This window comes from Mandrillus leucophaeus, unplaced genomic scaffold, assembly GCF_000951045.1.
Source record: "Mandrillus leucophaeus isolate KB7577 unplaced genomic scaffold, Mleu.le_1.0 Scaffold730, whole genome shotgun sequence".
In the NCBI taxonomy this organism is placed as follows: Eukaryota; Metazoa; Chordata; class Mammalia; order Primates; family Cercopithecidae; genus Mandrillus; species Mandrillus leucophaeus.
The window spans coordinates 182,400-202,911 of NW_012107920.1; the positions used below are offsets into that span (position 1 = coordinate 182,400).

General features: G+C 37.1%; 1 protein-coding gene across 8 annotated transcripts in view; it reads right to left on the reverse strand.

The window, feature by feature from the left end:
• Positions 1-1,089: 1,089 nt before the first annotated feature.
• Positions 1,090-20,512, reverse strand: part of CTAGE5 (CTAGE family, member 5) — an 83,821-nt gene continuing 64,398 nt past the window's right edge. For 7 of the 8 annotated variants that reach the window (XM_011965622.1, XM_011965626.1, XM_011965627.1 and 4 more), the window contains 4 exons: positions 6,705-6,827; positions 4,514-4,572; positions 3,314-3,548; positions 1,599-2,201 (listed from right to left, as the gene is read on the reverse strand). In XM_011965622.1, the coding sequence (XP_011821012.1) occupies positions 2,035-2,201; positions 3,314-3,548; positions 4,514-4,572; positions 6,705-6,827 (584 nt within the window). In that variant the 3' untranslated portion in view covers positions 1,599-2,034. Of the gene's footprint in view, positions 2,202-3,313; positions 3,549-4,513; positions 4,573-6,704; positions 6,828-20,512 lie in introns of all 8 variants that reach the window. The other variant, XM_011965620.1, reaches the window with a different exon arrangement.

Sequence of the window (20,512 nt, forward strand, 5' to 3'; positions counted from 1 at the left end):
GTGTAACTTCTGTCCTACTTCTTTCACTTTCCAACTTAAAAAACAGTCTTCAGTCAGGTGTGGTTGCTTATGCCTGTAATCCCAGCATGTTGGGAGGCTGAGGTAGGAGGATCCCTTGAGCCCAGGAGATAGAGGCTGCAGTGAGCTATAATAGTGCCACTTGTACTCCAGCCTGGGCAACAGAGCAAGACTCTGTCTCTAATTAATTAATTAATTAATTTGAAAAGTGGTTGGGCATGGTGGCTCACACCTGGAATCCCAGCACTTAGGGAGGCAGGGGCAGCAGGATAGCTTGAGCCCCAGGAGCTTGAGACCTACCTAGGCAATATAGTGAGACCTTGTTCTCTAAAAAATAATAATAAATAATTAAAAATTAATACTTTTAAAAATCTTTTGTTTCCTCTGAAATCTTTTAATCACTGTGTTAGTCCACTTAGGCTGCTATTATAAAACACTATAAACTGGGCAGCTTTTAAACAAAATAAATTTATTTCTCACAATTCTGGAGGGTGAGAATCCAAGATCAGGCACTCTCAGATTTGGATTCTGGTGAGGTTTCTAGCTCCCTGCCTCAGAGATGGAACCTTCTTGCTGCATACTCCTACATGGTTGAAGGGGTGAACAAGCTCCCTTGAGCCTCTTTTATAAGGGCACAAATCCCATTCATGAAGATTCCACCCCCATGACTTAATCACCTCCCAAAAGGCTACTTTCTAACACATCACCTTGGGGGTTAGTATTTCAACATAAGAATTTTGGGGAACACATTCAGACCACGGTAACACGAAATGTAATGACATTTCCACAGTCCTCATTTTACTTAATATTTTAATCAAGCATTCATTTCACTTCCAGTATTTCTTTTTAGCCTTTTTTTTTTTTTTTTTTTTTTTTTTTGAGGTAAGGGTTAGAACAGAAAGGGAGCAAAAATACTTCACAAGATCAGTGTTCCAAAGAACACCTGGGGAAATGCTGGTGGGAAGTGTTCCAATTACAAATGTATCACTGCTTTTATTCAAGAATATTTAATCTTCTAGCTTTTGGCACTGAAAAAAAAGTCTAATACTATAACAACCAACTGGTCAACAAAAGTATTGTGATGTTTATTAGCTATGCTTCACTGCCTTTCCTCTATAATCATATTAATGTGCAAGAAGCCTAAAATGACCTACAAACCTGATTTAGGGAAACACTAAAGATATTGAGTCCAAAGCACAAAATGATGACACATCACTCACTACAGTTATCCTGTAGTAAATCTCAATATTCCCCACAGAAAATAGTAAATACATTACAAAAGAAGAGCGGGGGGGGGGGAGCGCAGGGAAAGCAATAAAGAAACTGTGCAAGAAATTCAGTGAATAAGAAGATCAGAAGTCTACAACTGATCATTAGATAATATCCAGTTTTCTTTAAAATATAATCAATTTTGACTTTTAAGAGTGTATTAATTTGTTGCTTTGGGCCACTCATGTCTATTTACAAGAAAGAGGGCACATTTGTCATAACATAACTGAACATGAAAGACCCATATAAGTTTGAGTTTTGCACCTCAAAGTTATTGGTAAAAGGAAAAAAGTTAATTAATAGAGTCAAACTTATAGAAAAACTAGCTGATTTTATTATTATCAATGCCAAACAAATCTTTAAATCAACTAAAATTTATTTAAGCATAAAGTTACTTTCACATTTGTCTACAACCACGGTAAATACAGTTCTTGGCATAAAGACATAGCCTTTAGAATTTAAAGCCTCCCCACCTGCAAGATTACATATATAAAACTCCCACTATTGTTTATGTAATAGTGGATCAATCAAATTAAAATAGTTATACCATCTAGAATAAAATAAAATGGAAATAATTTACTCGTAAGATTCATATTTAAATCATCTTTATTTACAAAATACTATCCTGAGAACTGTAATTCCATTAAGCTTCAATTTGAGCAAAAGTGTAATCACTTAAGTAACAGCAGTTACTTAAACTGGAAATGAGATCAGTCAAAATTACTTTTGAAGAGAGCAAAAATATTGTCAGGTTTCTTGCTGTGGTTCTGGATGTTCAGTAGCAGGCTCATTTGAAGGCGGAATCAACCCCGAAGGGAACTCACTTCTACCTTCAGAATGTGGGGGTGGGGGGAAAAATCCAGGTCTCGGGGGAAGGTAAGGAGGAAAACCCCTCGGTGGATAGACATTTCTCACTGTTCAAAGAGATTGGTAAAAGACATTTTTTAACTTTAAGAACCTGTACTGTGCCCTAATAAACATTAAGTTTATAACTTCCATTACCTATTCTTTTCTTTGAAAATTGACACCAGATAATTACTTCATCTAACAAATTACTTTTTACATTGAGAAAAATGTACCTCTTCCAATACAGAAGATTAAAGGAAATATCATTAATTTTTTATGTAATTTTTGTCCTATCTTAACACCTGTTTTTAAAAAAAGAGGAATTATTTCAAAATATATAAAACTTACTGTAAAAATAACATTTTTATCTTTCATTATCAAAGTCCTTCTCAAAAAACATTTTCATGTAATATTTTCACCAAACTTAAAATTCATATCAGTGATTCCCGACTCTGATTTGATATTATACTGAAACATTTCCAGTAATATCAAAGGCCACCTTAAAATTCCCCCAAACAAAATTCATTTTAATTCACCTTTAACTTTAAAAAGAGAGGAGAAATAAGGAAAGGAATGACTACATGAGACATTCATAGGAAAATCCTAGTATTTGGTAACCACTTATTTATTCTGCAGAATCTTATAGTTCAAAACAGTAAAGTATGAATATAAAAGCAATGTATTATTCCCTTTTTCTTATGTGACGCTTTAAAAGAGTTCAATAAATCCAAAAATTAGGTCAAACATATTAAATACATTTTAAATTTTAAATAAGTAGGACTACATCAGAACTACTTATGAAAAGGACTAAAAAATAGCCAGTAATTGTAATGCTAGAATATAAGTTTTAATTATTCTCACTAAATGCCAAAATGACCAGTTGCTACCAGATAAGGTACAGATGATTTGAGTTTTATCATAAGACCTGCAAAAAGTCAATTATTTTCTTGACTAGCAAAATACAGAAATAATTCCATATTATTAAGATGAATCAAGGTGAAACCTCATTATAGTCCACTTATGGCTGGCTGCCTTCCCAATTCGGAAAAGTAATGGTACACTCACAGAATGCTAGAAAAATGTTTCCTCCACTGTGTTACTACATTAACAGATAGTAAAATTAAATCTCTGATTAATAAAACACATATTGAGCTTTTAAAAAAAGTTTAAAAAAGCATACTTGCAAATGGAGCATGTGGTGGACCTGGGAAATCCCTTGGTGGAAAATAATCTCGAGAAGTTCCAAACATGGCTCCTGGAGGAGGTGCAGGGAAAGGAGGTCCTCTTCTCAAGAATGGGCCCCTTGTATCCACTGGAAACAATGGACCTCTGATTGGAGCAAGAGGTGGAGGAACAAAGCCAGGTCCAGTTGCTTCATTTTCAGCAGGGAGAGATGAATCAGGCACATTTAAATTCTACAACAAATTGACATATAGCAGTCACTAAAACAGCAAATTTGCAATTGTTTTCCTTAAAATCTCAGGCTTAAAAGAAACCATCTAGACAGAAAGCATTCCATGATAGTCTTAGAAAGCTCTAGAGAAAGATTCAAACAGCTTTCCACATTAATCTATTAGCTATCACATTTTAGTTATCACAAATATTTTATTAAGTCAACAGAAAACAGCTTTAACCAACAAAGTAATAGTCTGTCTAAAGATAAAACAGAAATATAACCCAAGAGCACCAAAATATATATTATTTTATCAAATATATACTGGAAAAAAAGAAAAAGCAAGATGTCTATGTTTATATTTTCCAAAAAACCATTATCTTAATAAAAAAAATATATTTTAAAATATTCAAATAAAAATCCAAGGGCGAGGGGAAATAAAATCTTGTTTAACTACTAAAATAACTCAAACTCCTAGTCTGCAAATTGTATTTTATCACCACAGGTTACCATCTACAAAAGAAACAGCTTTAATGCTAAGTAGAAAGTATATTAATCAAAAAGAAAAGATCAGCTTTATATCAAAAGCTAGACTATTAGCTGTTATTTCTATTCTAGTAAACCATGAGATTGGAAGGCTCAGGCCAGGCGCGGTGGCTCAGGGCCAGGCACAGTAGCTCATGCCTGTAATCCCAGCACTTTGGGAGGCCGAGGCGGGCAGATCATCTGAGGTCAGGAGTTCAAGACCAGCCTGGTGACACTCTGTCTCTACTAAATATACAAAAATTAGTTGGGTGTGGTCGCACGTGCCTGTAGTCCCAGCTACTCAGGAGGCTGAGGCAGGAGAATTGCTTGAACCCGGCTTACAGTGAGCCGAGATAGCGTCACTGCACTCCAGCCTGGGCAACAAGAGTGAAACTCCATTTCAAAAAAAAAAAAAGAAGGCTGTTGAATACATGGAGACAATTCCACTCTTTCAATACTTACACCAAGATCATCTTTGGTATCATTTCTACTGGATTCCATTTCTGAAGGCATTGACCCATCTAGACATAAAAGTTAAACCATGAAAAGTACATGATTTACCACTTTATTCCTAGAGTATTTCCAGATCACAAAATTGGTATTTTCCCACTCCCCTTGTTGGCACATAAACCATTTGGACACCAATATTGTATATTGCGGCCATAAGAACAGACTGAGGTCCCTAGAAATTCTGGCAGACTCAGAGTTCTATGATGGCATGTGGCAGTATTTCTCTGGCTAGTTCCTAAGCAATCCTGCTGGAGCAGCATACTAAGAAGACATCTGGGAGGAAGCATCTCCCTCCTTCCTTTTCCCCCTCCCTCCTTTTATTTTTCCCTCTTATCCTCTTCTCCTTCCTCCCCTTCTTCCTTCTGTCCTTATTCCTGCAATAAGTAAGAGAGACTAGCCACTGGAATTTAGCTACGGTTCCTAAATAAATGTTCCTGAACTTTGTTATCATCAAGAAATGCAATCCTCTCTGACCATAACTACCTCTCCTCTTGTAGCTTTCTCATTTATTCTCACTACATCTGTCCTTAGAAGTCACTGATGCTTCTGACCACTGAGTTTCCTCCCTCACTTCCTTCCCCAATTAACTAGACTCCAAAGTCCATGACTTCAGCCAGTTATAAATGTCCTTGTCTTTACTAGTCATTTTTCACTTGTGCTTGACAACATTCAACTACAAACGGTAGCACTTAAATATTATTATGCCATATTAGGTACTGGTCAACCAGTATTAAAAAATGGGCAAATGTAAAAATTTTTAAATAGTGTAGAAATGGATGTTTAATCACCCATTACTTTCATTCCATTCAACCTGATTTAATGGGGGGAAAACAATTTCTAAAGCCAAACAGAAAGAATTCATTATAATTCTGTAAGGACCTTGGGACTGCTTTCTTTGCTTGTTACTTTTACAACCTGATTTTTGGCCAGACGCAGTGGCTCATGCCTATAATCCCAGCATTTTGGAAGGCCAAAGAGGGTGGATTACTTGAGGTCAGGAGTTCGAGACCAGCCTGGCCAACATGGTGAAACCCCATCTCTACTAAAAATACAAAAAATTAGCTGGGCGTGGTGATGGGTGTCTGTAGTCCCAGCTACTTGGGAGGCTGATGCACGAGAATCGCTTGAACCCAGGAGGTGGAGGTTGCAGTGGAGCCAGGATGGCACTACTGCATTCCAGCCTGGGCAACAGAGACTCTGTCTCAAAAATAATACTAAAAAAATAAAATAAAATACTGACTTTCTAGGCTGAGCAAGGTGTCTCACACCTGTAATCCCAGCACTTTGGGAGGCCAAGGCAGGTGAATTGCTTGAGCCCAGGAGTTCAAGACCAGCCTCAACAACATGTCAAAACCTCATCTCTACAAAAAATTAGCCATGTGTGGTGGTGCACACCTGTAGTCCCAGCTATACTATATAGTTTACTATTTCAGAAAATCAATATTATTTTTTAAATTATGTATATATTATATATATGTTAATATATACACATATATATATTTAATAAAATATAAATATATTTCCTTTCCTGAGGAAACCTTTTACCAATACATTTAAATCTTGACTTTAAAAAAAAAAAAATTTATTTTCTTAATGTTATATACTTCTGGTTGATATACTGCATACATCTATTTCCCAACTTTAATGGGTTGCTATGAGGTAGTTTAAGTAAAAGACAGCCGGACAAATAGATTGCTCAGTATATGTTAGTTATATCTAAGTTTGAAATGTTTAAATAATATAACTGATCACAATATCAACAGAGCATGCATCTAAATTTTTTGGTGGGTTTTTATGTATCCATTCACATTTGCCTGGCTTATTTCCCTGATTACTAAACAGGACACATGTAAGTGGACTAGAAAAATTAGAAAATTAGTCATAGAGCAGAGAAAAATTTATCATCATAGGTATATGGAGTAAACCTATTTCCATGGTGCTCAAACCAACCCACCAACATATATTTGGATGCCATGTCTGTGTACAATATAACAAGAAACATAAAACCAGGACATTTTCAGGAAAGAGATTTTGGCCTTAGGAACTACTAGAGATAGCAATTATATTGGTCTTTATTCTAACTTCCAGTTCTTTAGTGTGCCACCAACATTTTTAAAGAAGAAAAGCACAAAGTACTTCTTACCCATTTTATCCAAAGAAGGCATATTAAAACTTCTGAGTTCTGCTGGTCCAGACAGTCTACCAGAATTAGAAAAAAATCTGTCTTGCCTTTGTGGAGGAAGGGCTGAATCAGGATATGATTGTCCTAGAAAATAAGTTTTTTAAATGTCTTAATATAAATCAAGTTTACTTAAGTTTAATGTATTGAACTTAAGACTTTTGACCTGCATTCTAAAACTTAAATTCATCTTCTTGGTTGACAATAGTAGACAATTTCAGAAGAATTGCCTAATTTACTATAGGCAATAACTTTTATAGTAAACACAAGCATAATCTGCTACTTTGAATTTTGAAAGTTTCAATTACTATGTGTAAATTAGAACATGTGAAAACAGAATTTAGTTTATATATATAAACTATATATAAGCTACATATATAGTTTATATAATTTATATATGTTATATATAAATTCATTTAACTTTCCATTTTAAGAATGGATGGAAGTAAATACATCCATATATCAAAAAAGACCCAGGAAACAACTACTAACATAGGGAAAAAGTAAAGAGAAAAAACGTAAGCGCAGCAAGAAATTTACCAGAATAGGTTATAATTTGTCATCAAAGCAGAAAGAGTATTCAGAGGTCATCACTGTCAAACTTTTAGTAATATTGACATTTTGGAATTCAGTATCTATTCCAAACCAAATGGAAAGAGATGGGTATGGTGGCTCACACCTGTAATCCTAGCACTTTGGGAGGCCGAAGTGGGTGGATCACTTGAGGTCAGGAGTTCAAGACCAGCCTGGCCAACATGGTGAAACCCTATCTCTACCACTACAGAGGACCTTACTGACACATATCGCTCCTACACAAAACCAAAGAAACCACCTGGCATCAACCAGAGTCAATGAAGAGATTATATTTAATGAGCTCCCAACGGTCGGGAAATGTGACTGAGGAGAGAAAGATCCAGATAGTTTGAAGGCTCATTTACACTCCCTTTCAAAATCCTAGGGAGGAGTTGTTTCAACGGGTTTGAGTTAGCCTAATGAAAGAAAAGGTCAGTACCAACCACTGAGATCTAAACTCAGTTTTCCCTTTCTACTTCAAACATAGGATTAATTAAATGGTGGAGTTGGACGAGGGGATGAAATAAGGAAATCTGAACACCAACTCTTTTTTAACTAGGTCTCAAGATACTACATCATTATTTTGCTTCTAAATTATATCCCCATACACCAGCAATCTCAGAAATAAAAAATTTTGTTACAAACGTACTACTTTATAAACTACATGGCTATGTTGCCCTCCACTGGCAAAAGCAATTCATTCCTTAAATCTTACCAAGGCCTACTATGTGTCAGGCACAAACAATACAATGTTGGTCTTGATACACACCCTGCCCTTCCAGTCTAATTCTGACAGAAACACATAAATACAATGTGATTAATGTCTTAATAAAAGGAAATATACATAATATAAGAGGCAGCCTATCTATTTCTGATTGCAGGAATCAGAAATGGAGTCAGAGGCAGTAAAGCTTGCCCTGAAAGAAAAGTAATGATGAACAAGTAATCAAGGGTATTCTGGTCAAATGCACATACACATATACACACGTATACACACACATATACACACACACATATACACGTAGTAAGATACAGCTATGTGGAAAGCACATGACCAAAGACTGAACTGAACTACAGAAAAGAAGGACGTGAAAGGTCCCTTTCTTTTTTGCTTTCAAACTTTTGTTTTCTATAATAGTATTCTATCCTTATAATAGAAGACATGATTAGAAAGAAAGAATGGAAGGAAAAAAAATATAAGAAAAAAATGAATAAGGAGTGAGAATAAGTGTACAGGGCATTCTGAAGCAGTTTTGCAAACTAAGGATTATACCACAGAAATAAGCTACTCTCATATACTTCATTCACAGCTTCTGTTGAGGACGATGGGGAGATATCTACTAAAACCAAAAACAGGCCAGGCATGGTGGCTCACGCCTGTAATCCCAGCACTTTCGGAGGCCAAGGCAGGTGGACTGCTTGAGGCCAAGAGTTTGAGACCGGCCTGGCCAACATGGTGAAATCCCATCTCTACTAAAAACACAAAAAAATGAGCCAAGAGTGATGGCACAGGCCTGTGATCCCAACCACTCGGGAGGCTGAGACACAAGAATCGCTTGAACCCAGGAGGCAGAGATTGCAGTGAGCCAAGATCATGCCACTGCACCCCAGCCTGGGCGACAAAGCAACACCCTACCCCCCACAAAAAAAATTAAAAATAAAACCAAAAATGTGCATATCCTATTACCTAGTAATTCCATTTCCTGGACTAATCTTGAAAGAACATATGTACAAAAAGCGTGTTAGCTGCAGCATTGTTAGTAATGGAGAAATATTGGAGACACTCTAAATGGTCACCAACAGGAACTGGATAAATATATTGTGGTTTCTTATATACTGAAATACCATACCACAATTAAGGTAATAAACTCTCTATATATTAACATGGAAAGAATTCAAGTATGTAAGGCCGGTAAGGAAAGTTGATAAAACAGAACTTTAATATTTTTTTAATTATTATTATTATACTTTAAGTTCTAGGGTACATGTGCACAACGTGCAGGTTTGTTACATATGTATACTCTGTCTCTTATACACATCTAGATGTGTATAAGAGACAGCTGAATACCCTTTATTTCTTTCTCTTGCCTGATTGCCCTAGCCAGAACTTCCAACACTATGTTGAATAGGAGTGGTGAAAGAGGGCATCCCTGTCTTGTGCCACTTTTCAAAGGGAACGCTTCCAGTTTTTGCCCATTCAGTATGATAGTGGCTGTGGGTTTGTCATAAATAACTCTTATTATTTTGAGATACGTTCCATCAATACCGAATTTATTGAGAGTTTTAGCATGAAGGGCTGTTGAATTTTGTCAAAGGTCTTTTCTGCATCTATTGAGATAATCATGTGGTTTTTGTCTTTGAGAACTTTAATTTTTTAAAAATCATTATTAGAACTGAAAGTTTACACACACTAAACTCATGAATAGCTGCTTCTAGGAAAGGAAGGTAATATGCCCAGGAAAGGAAATGTAATAGTGTTCAATTCATTTATATAGTGTGCTTTTTCTTTTTATGTTTTATTTACACATTTACGCACACAAACACATATACATCTGAAGCAAATATTAATATGTAAATTCTCAAGGGTGATATCCAGGATTGTGCTATAATATCTCAATTTGTGATGTTCACCAAGTTACCCAACCTTTCTGTGCTTGTATTTCTTCATCTGTAAAATGGGAATAACAGAATAATACTCTTAAGAGTGTTAGAATGATTAAAAGGCATTTAGTCTGACACAAATAATTTCACATATAGCTTTATAAATATCTGATAAATTAAGCTTGTTATGATTATAAACTATATTAAAAATATAGTATTGACTGCTTTTCAAATTTATGACCATAAATTTGAAACTGATGCTCAACAATGCCCTATAATCATACTACACTTTACTAATGATCGAATTCTTCCACTCTCCTAAATAGCTACTCCATACCTTTTTCTCTTCAAACCTCACAAGCCTCTCCTCTACCACCTGCTTCAGCTGATGATCTTGCCACATCAAGAAAATTGAAACAATTGGACACCTCCACTCACCCTCCACCCAATCGCTACATCTGTGCTCACTTGCTCTGCCTTCCTTCTTTTTAGAATGGATAAAGTGACCCAGCTACCACAATTTCTGCAATTACACTCTGGATAGTATCTTTTGTACTTAATATTCCAGAGTTTCACTTTTATAACCAGACCCTCTCCCAAACATCATTAATTTCTCCTTCTAGCCTGAATTATTCCCATCAGCAAATAAATATTATATTATTCATCTTTCATATTTTTTTTTTTTGAGAAAGAGTCTCACTCTGTTGCCCAGGCTGGAGTGCAATGGTGTGGTCTCGGCTCACTGCAACCTCTGCCTCCCAGGTTCAAGCAATTCTCCTGTCTCAGCCTTCCAAGCAGCTGGGACTACAGACGCATGCCACCACACCCGGCTAATTTCTGTATTTTTAGTAGAGACGGAGTTTCACCATGTTGGCCAGGCTGGTCTTGAACTTCTGACCTCAGGTGATCCACCCGCCTCAGCCTCCCAAAGTGCTGGGATTACAAGCGTAAGCTACCATGTTCAACCAATATTATCCATCTTTAAAAACCAAAACCCTCTCCCTCCAGCTACCATCTCTTTTTCATTCAAAGCAAAATTTTCCAAAAAGTTGTCCACATTTGTCCCTAATCTCTGCTCAACCTAGTCTCTTCAGGAAGACTGACAAATTAAACACAGATTTTTAATGTTTATAAAAACATATACAGTGGCAATTTATCAACCAAATAACCATGAGAATGTATAAAGGATCATTATATAAGACATAAGTGATTAAGATATATATATTCCCAAAAAAGTTGTAGCCTAAAATTTGGGAACAACTTTAAGTAAATATCATCCTCTGAGAGCATAAAAGCATATATACCAAGACTTTTGAACACCTTATTAAGTTTGTGAAGACCACAAGTTTTCATCAGGAAGATCAAAATGAGCCTTAATTAAGACAAACTATAATTCTACCAAATGAGTCTTGTCTGAAAAAACTATTTAGAATGTAGGACAATGGTCAGTATAAATGTCTATGAATCAGAGCCAGTGAAGTAAAAATCTATGCCTGTGCATTCAAGGCTATCCAAGGTATTTTGATCTGCTTCGCACACTTGTTTGCCAAGGAAAAAGTCAAAACTGTTCTCATCAATTTAGCTGTACACCATATGTCTCTTATTTGCTCAGCTCTTTAAGAAAAATATTTTTAAACATGCCAGGCTACAGACCACACTTAACTCATGATTACACCACCAAGGTATAGTTGCTTAGTCTCTTTGCTATGCTTACATAAAATATATTATCCAAATCAGTAAAAGATAAGCACCGACAAAAATAAGGAGAAACCACATACACACTCCTTGTTCTTTTAAACAATTAAAACTAGGAATAATAAAGCTGAAAAAGGTATGGAGGAGGGCATGGTGGCTCATGCCTGTAATCCCAGCACTTTGGGAGGCCAAGGTGGGAGGACTGCTTGAGCCAAGGATTTTGAAACTGCCTGGGCAACATAGCGAGGCCTTGTCTCTACAGAAAATTTAAAAATTAGGCATTAGTGGTGCATGCCTATAGTCCCAGCTACTTGGGAGGCTAAAGCAGGAGGGTCACTTGAGTCCAGGAGGTTGAGGCTATAGTAAGCTGTGTTCATGCCACTGCACTGCAGCCTGGATGAGAGTGAGATTCTGTCTCAAAACAAAACAAAATAATAAAGAAAATAAATTTTAACTGACAATTAAAATTCAATAATATGTAAAATTCTGTTTCTCAAGTTGTACTAGACACATTTTAAGAATTCACTAGCCACACGTGCCTAGTGGCTATTGTACCGGACAGTATAGATATAAAATACTTCTATTATTGCAGAAAGTTCTATTGGACAGAGCTGTTGTAGAAAAAGATCTGTTTCAGTATTACATTCATTTCATTATATTAACTCATCATTGAAATACATAACTATACGTTTTTAATAATTTATTCTTTTTTTGTCCCAACATCTTGAATTAGATGTTCAGTAGAAATTCTTGTAAAAATGAAACAAACTATAGCACATAGATTCTAAAAATATATTTAGAACTAAAAATACAGAGTTAACATTTTAACTCCTTCTCCTTGGGAAAGCTACTAACCCACTGTATCTTTCCATCTAAATATATGCCAACAATTTTCAAACTATATATCCCAACCTGAGCTACAGTTAGAAGTAGTCATTAATCAGCACCATAAGACAGGGAAATAAATAAATAAATGCATGTATGTATGTATGTCATCATCTACAGCGGGGGTCCCCAACCCCTGGGCTGTGGGCTGGTGCCTTTCCGTGGGCTGCTGGCTGTTTGCGCAGCAGGAGGTGAGTAGGGCAAACAAGCATTACTACCTGAGCTCCACCTGCTCAGCTGAGGCATTCTATTCTCATAGGAGCACAAACCCTACTGTGAACTACGCACGTGAGGGATCTAGCCTGTGCATTCCTTATGAGAATCTAACTAACTCCTGATGATCTGAAGTGAACACTTTCATCCCAAAACCATCCCCCTCCCCACAACCTCCATGGAAAAACTGCATTCCATGAAACCAGTCCCTGGTGCCAAAAAGGTTAGGGACTGCTGATGTACAGGAGAGTGACGTTATCTACTTAATAAATTATGATACCTCACTTTCATTTTCAAAAGTGAAAACAAAACAAGCCAACACATAACAACTTGAAAGTTTTTATGAGAATCACCTTTGTTACAGTTAACCGTGGCAAAAGAATTATGTGAACAATCTAAACTACTTTCTTACCAGGTCTCTTTGATCTATAATATTCTCATTCTACATATGAAAACACTTCTGCGTTTTTTCTTATCGACTGAAGTGCTGAGCAAGGTAAGTCACATTGATAAATGTTTGTTGCAGGTTAGTATTTATAAGGAATTTATAATGAACTGGTTATTCCCAGGACATATTTGTGTTAAAATTTTAATTCTGATTACTATGTGAATATTACCAACTTACTTATATTACTCAAGAACACTTTCTCTGCTAAAATTATGAATAAGACTTCTAATTAAACTTATGAAAAACCAAACTGAAAACTATCCCTTTATCTGAGTGCTAGTTATATCACTGTGCTCAAATTGTGGGAAAAAACCACATTATATGCTTAATACTTGCACTTTCCTGTATGTGTATGATATACAATAAGAAGATTTTTACTTTTTTAGAGATTCACAGAAAGATGCAAAAATACTACAGAGAGGTCCTGCACACCCTTTACTCGATGTTTACATCTTTCATAATTATAGTGTATTGTAACAGCCAGAAAATTGACACTGGTACAACTCATGTGTACAGTTCTGACATTTTACTGCATGTGTAGATTTATGTAATCACTACCACTCTCAAGATACAGAATTATTGTACCACCAAAAACACCTCCCTCGTGCCACCCCTTTATAGTCATACCTACTCCCCTCCCCACTACTATCTCAAACTCTTGCATCCACCAATCTGTTTTCCATTTCTATATTGTCATTTCAAGAATGTTATATATGGCCAGGCACAGTGGCTCACGCCTGTAATCCCAGCACTTTGGGAGGCCAAGGTGGGTGGATCATTTGAGGTCAGAAGTTCGAGACCAGTCTGGCTAACATGGCGAAACCTGTCTCTACTAAAAATAAAAAAATTAGCCTAGCCGGGCGTGGTGGCATGTGCCTGAAGTCCCAGCTACTCGGGAGGCTGAGGCAGGAGAACAGTTTGAACCCGGGAGGCAGAGGTTGCAGTGAGCCGAGATCACACTACAGCACTCCAGCCTGGGCGACACAGTGAGACTCCATCTCAAAAAAAAGAATGTTATATACATGGAATAATACAGTATGTAAACTTTTGAGACTGGTTTTCTTCACTCAACCATTGAGATACATCCAAATTGTTGCACATTTCAATAGTTCATTATTTATAGTTTGATTCCATTGTGATCAAAGAACATACTCTATATTATTTCACTTCTTTTAAATGTGTTGAGGTTTGTTTTATGGCCCAGGATACAATCTATCTTGTAAAATGTTCCACTGCTACTTGAAAAGCATGTGTATTCTGCAGCTGTTGGGTAACTTGTTCTACTATAAGTGTCAATTAGGTCTTATTGGTTGAGGACACTGTTCAGTTGTTCTATATACTTGCTGAATTTTCTCTTCAGTTGTTCCATTACTTGCTGAGAAAGGGATGTTGAAATCTCCAATTATAACTGGATTTGTCTGTTCCTTTCAGTGCTATCACTTTTTGTTTCCCATACTTTGTAGCTGCTGATGGCATATACACATTTAACATTTGCTATATCTTCTTGACCTCATTTTCTTTCGATTAATGTTTGCATGGTGTATCTTTTCTATCCTTTTACTTTCCACCTACTTATACTATTATATTCGAATGAGTTTCTTATAGACTGTATATAGTTATGTCACTATATAACATATAAGGTCCAAATAAATGAAACACGTTTTAAAAATCACACTAAAAGCCAGGCACAAAGGGTCGTGCCTGTAATCCCCCGCTATTCAGGAGGCTGAGGAGGGAGGACTGCTTGAGGACAAGAGTTTGAGACCAGCCTGGGTAACACAGAGGAACCTTGTCTCCAAAAACAATTTAAAATAAAATAAACATTACCCAGGCATTGTGGCATGTGCCTACAGTCCCAGTTACTTGGGAGGCTGAGAGTGGAGGATTGCTTGAGTCCAGGAGTTCAAGGCTACAGTGAGCTATAATCACACCACAGCACTACAGCTGGGTGACAAAGTGAGATCCTGTCTCTAAAAAATTTTTTAATAAATTTTTTAAATCACACTAAAATATAAAGGAGTGAAAACCAGAAAGCAAATTTCTTGCTCTCCAGTCCAAATGCCTTTTCACCTAAGCCAGTCTTGTTCTAAACATGCAAATTAACTAAAAGCACATATAAGAATGTTAGATGAACAGATACATTGTAGACTGTTCAACACTGTATAAAATTTTGTACACATATTATGCTCCAGCAGAATTAGCTCTATCCTAATAAGGTAGCCAAATTTGCGTACTAACCTTTAATAACCATTTACATACCACAGAGTTTTAAAAGAAAACTCAAACGTTTTAAAATCCTTATTAGTTTATAAGATTGAGTCTGCTACTGAAAATAATGAGAATAAAATGTTGATTACTTGAAGAAACTAGGTGTATACTTGCTAATAAAACGTTTAAGTAATAAGAATGTTTGGATCAAAACCACAGTGAGATTCCACCTCACACTAGTGAGAATGGCTACTATTAAAAAGTCAAAATAACAGATGTTGGCACGATTGTAGAGAAAAGGGAATGCTTATACACTGTTGGTGGGAATGTAAATCATTAGTTAGGCCACTGTGGAAATCAGTTTGAAGATTTCTCAAAGAACTTAAAACAGGACTACCATTTGACCCAGCAATCCCATTACTCGGTAATATCCAAAAGAAACTAAGTCGTTCTACAAAAAAGCACAAGCACTTACATGTTTATCATAACACTATTAACAATAGCAAAGACATGAAATTAACCCAGATACCCACCAACGGCGGACTGGATAAAGAAAATGCAGTACGTATACACCACAGAATACTATGCAGCCATAAGAAAGAATAAAATCATGTCCTTTGCAACAACATGGATGCAGCTGGAGGCCATTATCCTAAGTGAATTAATGCAGAAACATAAAACTAACCCATTCTTACTTATAAGTGGTAGCTAAACACTGGGTACACATGGATATAAAAGAGACACTGGGGACTACCAGAGCAGAGCGAGGAGAGAGAGGGAGGCAAGGGCTCAAAAACTGTGGGTACTGTGCTCACTTTCTGGGTGATGAATTCAGACACGCCCCAAACCTCAATATCACGCAATATACCCATGTAACAAACCTGCACATGTACCTTGTGAATCTCAAATAAAAGTTAACATTATTAAAATATTTTTTAAAAGAATGTCTGGAATAGAGCACATGAGAAAAAAGGTAAGTTAGAGCAGTTTTTTCTGACTACATAAGCTAAGTAAAGTTTTCTCCTTTTTCAAAGTATTTAATGGTGCAAAGATAAATCACACCTTGTAATTATGGAACTATTTAAAATAATTTCTGCTAACTCATCTTAGCATGCTAAAATGCTAAGATTGACTTCCACGCTAAGATGCTAAGATTGACTTCCATTTAGATGGAAATCTAAAACACTTCTTCCAAGTAGTAACATGTTAAGAAAATATATACATTTTATAAATTATGCCTAACAGACTAAATGACAGATCTCAAATGCAGAATCCATATTCTTCAGAAACTTATTTTAGTTGTCATATTATTTTTTAACATAAGTATTTTAAACTAAAATATTTTAAAATTGAAGAAAAATCTTAAAGACAATTATTAGTGAGAAGGACTCTTCATGAGTCCCAATAAGTCAACCGTACATAAAAGAGAGGCAGATTACTTTAGAACATCACCATCTCTGTTTTATAGAAGTCACTATTCTGTTTGTTTTTTTGTGGGGACAGAATCTCACTATTTTGGCCAGCTTGCTCTAGAACTCCTGGCCTCAAGCAATCCTCCTGCCTCATCCTCCCAAAGTGCTAGGATTACAGGCATGAGCCACTGCACCCAGCCAGGAGACCATTATTTTGAAAGAGAGAAAACCATGACAGGTAAAATTTACTGCTCAAAGTTACACAAAAAAGTAATAGCAATGATAAGATTTAAAAAGCCTAGGCCGGGCATGGTGGCTCACACCTGTAATCCCAGCACTTTGGGAGGCCGAGTCAGGTGGATCACCTGAGATCAGGAGTTCGAGACAAGCCTGGCCAACATGGTGAAACCTTGTCTCTACTAAAAACACAAAACTTAGCCAAGCATGGTGGTGCATGCCCTGTAATCCCGGCTACTCGTGAGGCTTGAGGCAGGAGAATCGCTTGAACCCAGGAGGCGGAGGTTGCAGTGAGCCGAGATAGCACCACTGCACCTCAGCCTGGGCGACAAAGGCGAAACTCCATCTCAAAAAAAAAAAAAAAATGGCCTAAGTCCCCTCATTCACTATCATTTTGTTAACTGAAACACAACATAAAAGAACCCTGAAATCTGTTCAGTGACTTTTTTTTTTGAGACAGAGTCTCTCTCTCTGTCGTCAGGCCAGGTTCAAGCAATTCTCCTGCCTCAAGCCTCACGAGTAGCTGGGATTACAGGCGCCTGCCACCATCCCAGCTAATTTTTGTATTTTTCATAGAAACAGGGTTTTGCCATGTTAGCCAGGCTGGTCTCAAACTCCTGGCCTCAGGTGATGCACCTGCCTCAGCCTCCCAAAGTGCTGGGATTACAGGCGTGAGCCACCACACCCATCCTGTTCAGTGACTATTTAAATAGCATGTACCAATGTACCAAGAGCAAACATAGAATATTTTTGTAACTTTAGGTAGGAATGAAGCTAACTGAGAAATACATTTATCAGCATTACTCTAATTCATGCTAGAGCCTCAGGAGTCATTTAGCCCTTCTCACTCATCATAAATTTTGGAACAATACAGAAAATTCCTTTACTGTGTCTGTAGAATTACTCGTCTATGACATTGAGATTACAGTTGACACAGGTTGGCCCTTTGTCAAACCAAAGGGATCAGGTTCATTATTTGGAGATACCCTGTAGAATGGACACATCTCTCTTTGATGAAGGTATCAATTAAGAAGCTAACAAATTAATGAAAAGTCGGAGACTAGGTTCCATTTCTAGTATGGTAAACTCAGACTGACTCTCCTACACGTAACTATAAATTCCAGATGATATGCAAAAATATAACTGCCTGAAGCCCTTGGGCATGAACAAAAGCAGGAGGACTTAGAAAAGAAGAGAGAGCTTGGAAGAAGAAAGGAATAACAACTAGGTATGGGGTGAGTTTTCCATTTTTATGTTTTAGCCTGATGGAAGACCACAGTGAGTTGCAGCACACAGCAGTCAAAACTCGATAAAACTTTCTTGCCTGAAGAACAAGTGCACAGAGCCCAAGCCCGAGGCAATAGGATTGGGATATCCTAGAAAGGAGAAAGCGGGAAAGGTACAGCCCAATATTCTGGGTACAATCTCTGCCCAAGTCTATGGCTGATTCCTGAGCAACACATATGTATGGCAAATTTAAGCAGTTTTCAGCTAAAGCAAAAAGAACTGAACCAATACTTGAGTTGTTCCCCACCACAGAAGGAAAAAGGCTGCAATCTGAGCCCATCCAAGTTAATGGTCTTCTACAGTAAGACCAATAACACTCCTAGAGGAATAGAATAGAATCTAGAATTGCCACAATGTCTAGTATCCAATACAAACTCATCAAGAAAGAGAATGTGACCCATCCTTAAGGGAAAATATTATCACTAGAGGCCAACCTCAAGATGACCCTGATGTTAGAATTATCATACAATGACTTTAAAGCAGTTATTATAAAACTAATATACTCAGTGGTTTAAAAAAAATGCTTATAATGAATAATAAGATTAAAAACTCAGCAGAAAAATCAAGTTATAAAAAAGGAATCAAATGGTAATTTTAGACCTGAAAAATACATCTAAAGTAAAGCTTTTACTAGACAGGCTTAATAGCAGAATGGAAATGACAAAGGAAAGAGTCAGTAAACCTGAAGATAGATCAAAAGAAATTGTTGATTCCCAGGCAAGATGGCCAAACAGGAACAGCTCCGGTCTGCAGTTCCCAGTGAGACCAACGCAGAAGGCGGATGATGTCTGCATTTCCAACTGAGGTACCTGGTTCATCTCACTGGGACTGGTTAGACAGTGGGTGCAGCCCACGGAAGGCAAGCAGAAGCAGGGTTGGCGTTGCTTCACCCGGGAAGTGCGAGGGTTCAGGGAATTTCCTCCCCTAGCCAAGGGAAGCGTGAGGGACTGTGCCGTGATTGATCATGCAAAAACTCCATCCGAAGGTCACCAACAGCAAAGACAAATGGTAAATAAATCCATGAAGATGAGGAAAAACCAGGCAAAAAGGCTAAAAATTCCAAAAACCAGGATGCCTCTTGTCCTCCAAAGGATCACAACTCCTCACCAGCAAGGGAACAAAACTGGACAGACAAAGAGTCTGACAAACTGACAGAAGTATGCTTCAGAAGGTGAGTAATAAACTCTTCCAAGCTAAAGGAGCATATTCTAACCCAATGCAAGGAAGCTAAGAACATTGATAAAAGGTTAGAGGAATTGCAAACTAGAATAACCAATTTAGAGAAGAACATAAATGACCTGATGCAGCTGAAAAACACACCACAAGAACTTCATGAAGCATACACAAGTATCAATATAGCCAAATTGATCAATCAGAGGAAAGGATATCAGAGATCGAACACCAACTTACTAAAATAAAGTATGAAGACAAGATTAGAAAAAAAGAATAAAATGGAATGAACAAAGCCTCCAAGAAATATGGGACTATGTGAAAAGACCAAACCTAGGTTTGATTGGTGTACCTGAAAGTGATAGGGAGAATGGAACCAAGTTGGAAAACTCTCTTCAGGATATTATCCAGGAGGACTTCCCCAACCTAGCAAGATAGGCCAACATTCAAATTCAGGAAATACAGAGAACACCTCAAAGACACTCTTTGAGAAGAACAACCCCAGGATACATAATCGTCAGATTCACCAACATTGAAATGAAGGAAAAAACGTTAAGGGCAGCCAGAGAGAAAGGTCAGGTTACCCACAAAGGGAAGTCCATCAGACTAACAGCAGATCTCTCTGCAGAAACCCTACAAGCCAGAATAGAGTGGGGACCAATATTCAACATTCTTAAAGAAAAGAATTTTCAACGCAGAATTTCATATCCAGCCAAACTAAGCTTCATAAGTGAAGGAGAAATAAAATCCTTTACAGACAAGCAAATGCTGAGAGATTTTGTCACCACCAGGCCTGCCTTACAAGGGCTCCTGAAGGAAGCACTAAATATGGAAAGGAAAAACCGGTACCAGCCACTGCAAAAACACACCAAAATGTAAAGACCATCGACATGATGAAGAAACTGCATCAACTAATGGGTAAAATAACCAGCTAGCATCATAATAACAGGATCAAATTCATACATAACAATATTAATCTTTAATTAATTAAAAGACACAGACTGGCAAATTGGATAAAGAGTCAAGACCCACGGGTGTACTGT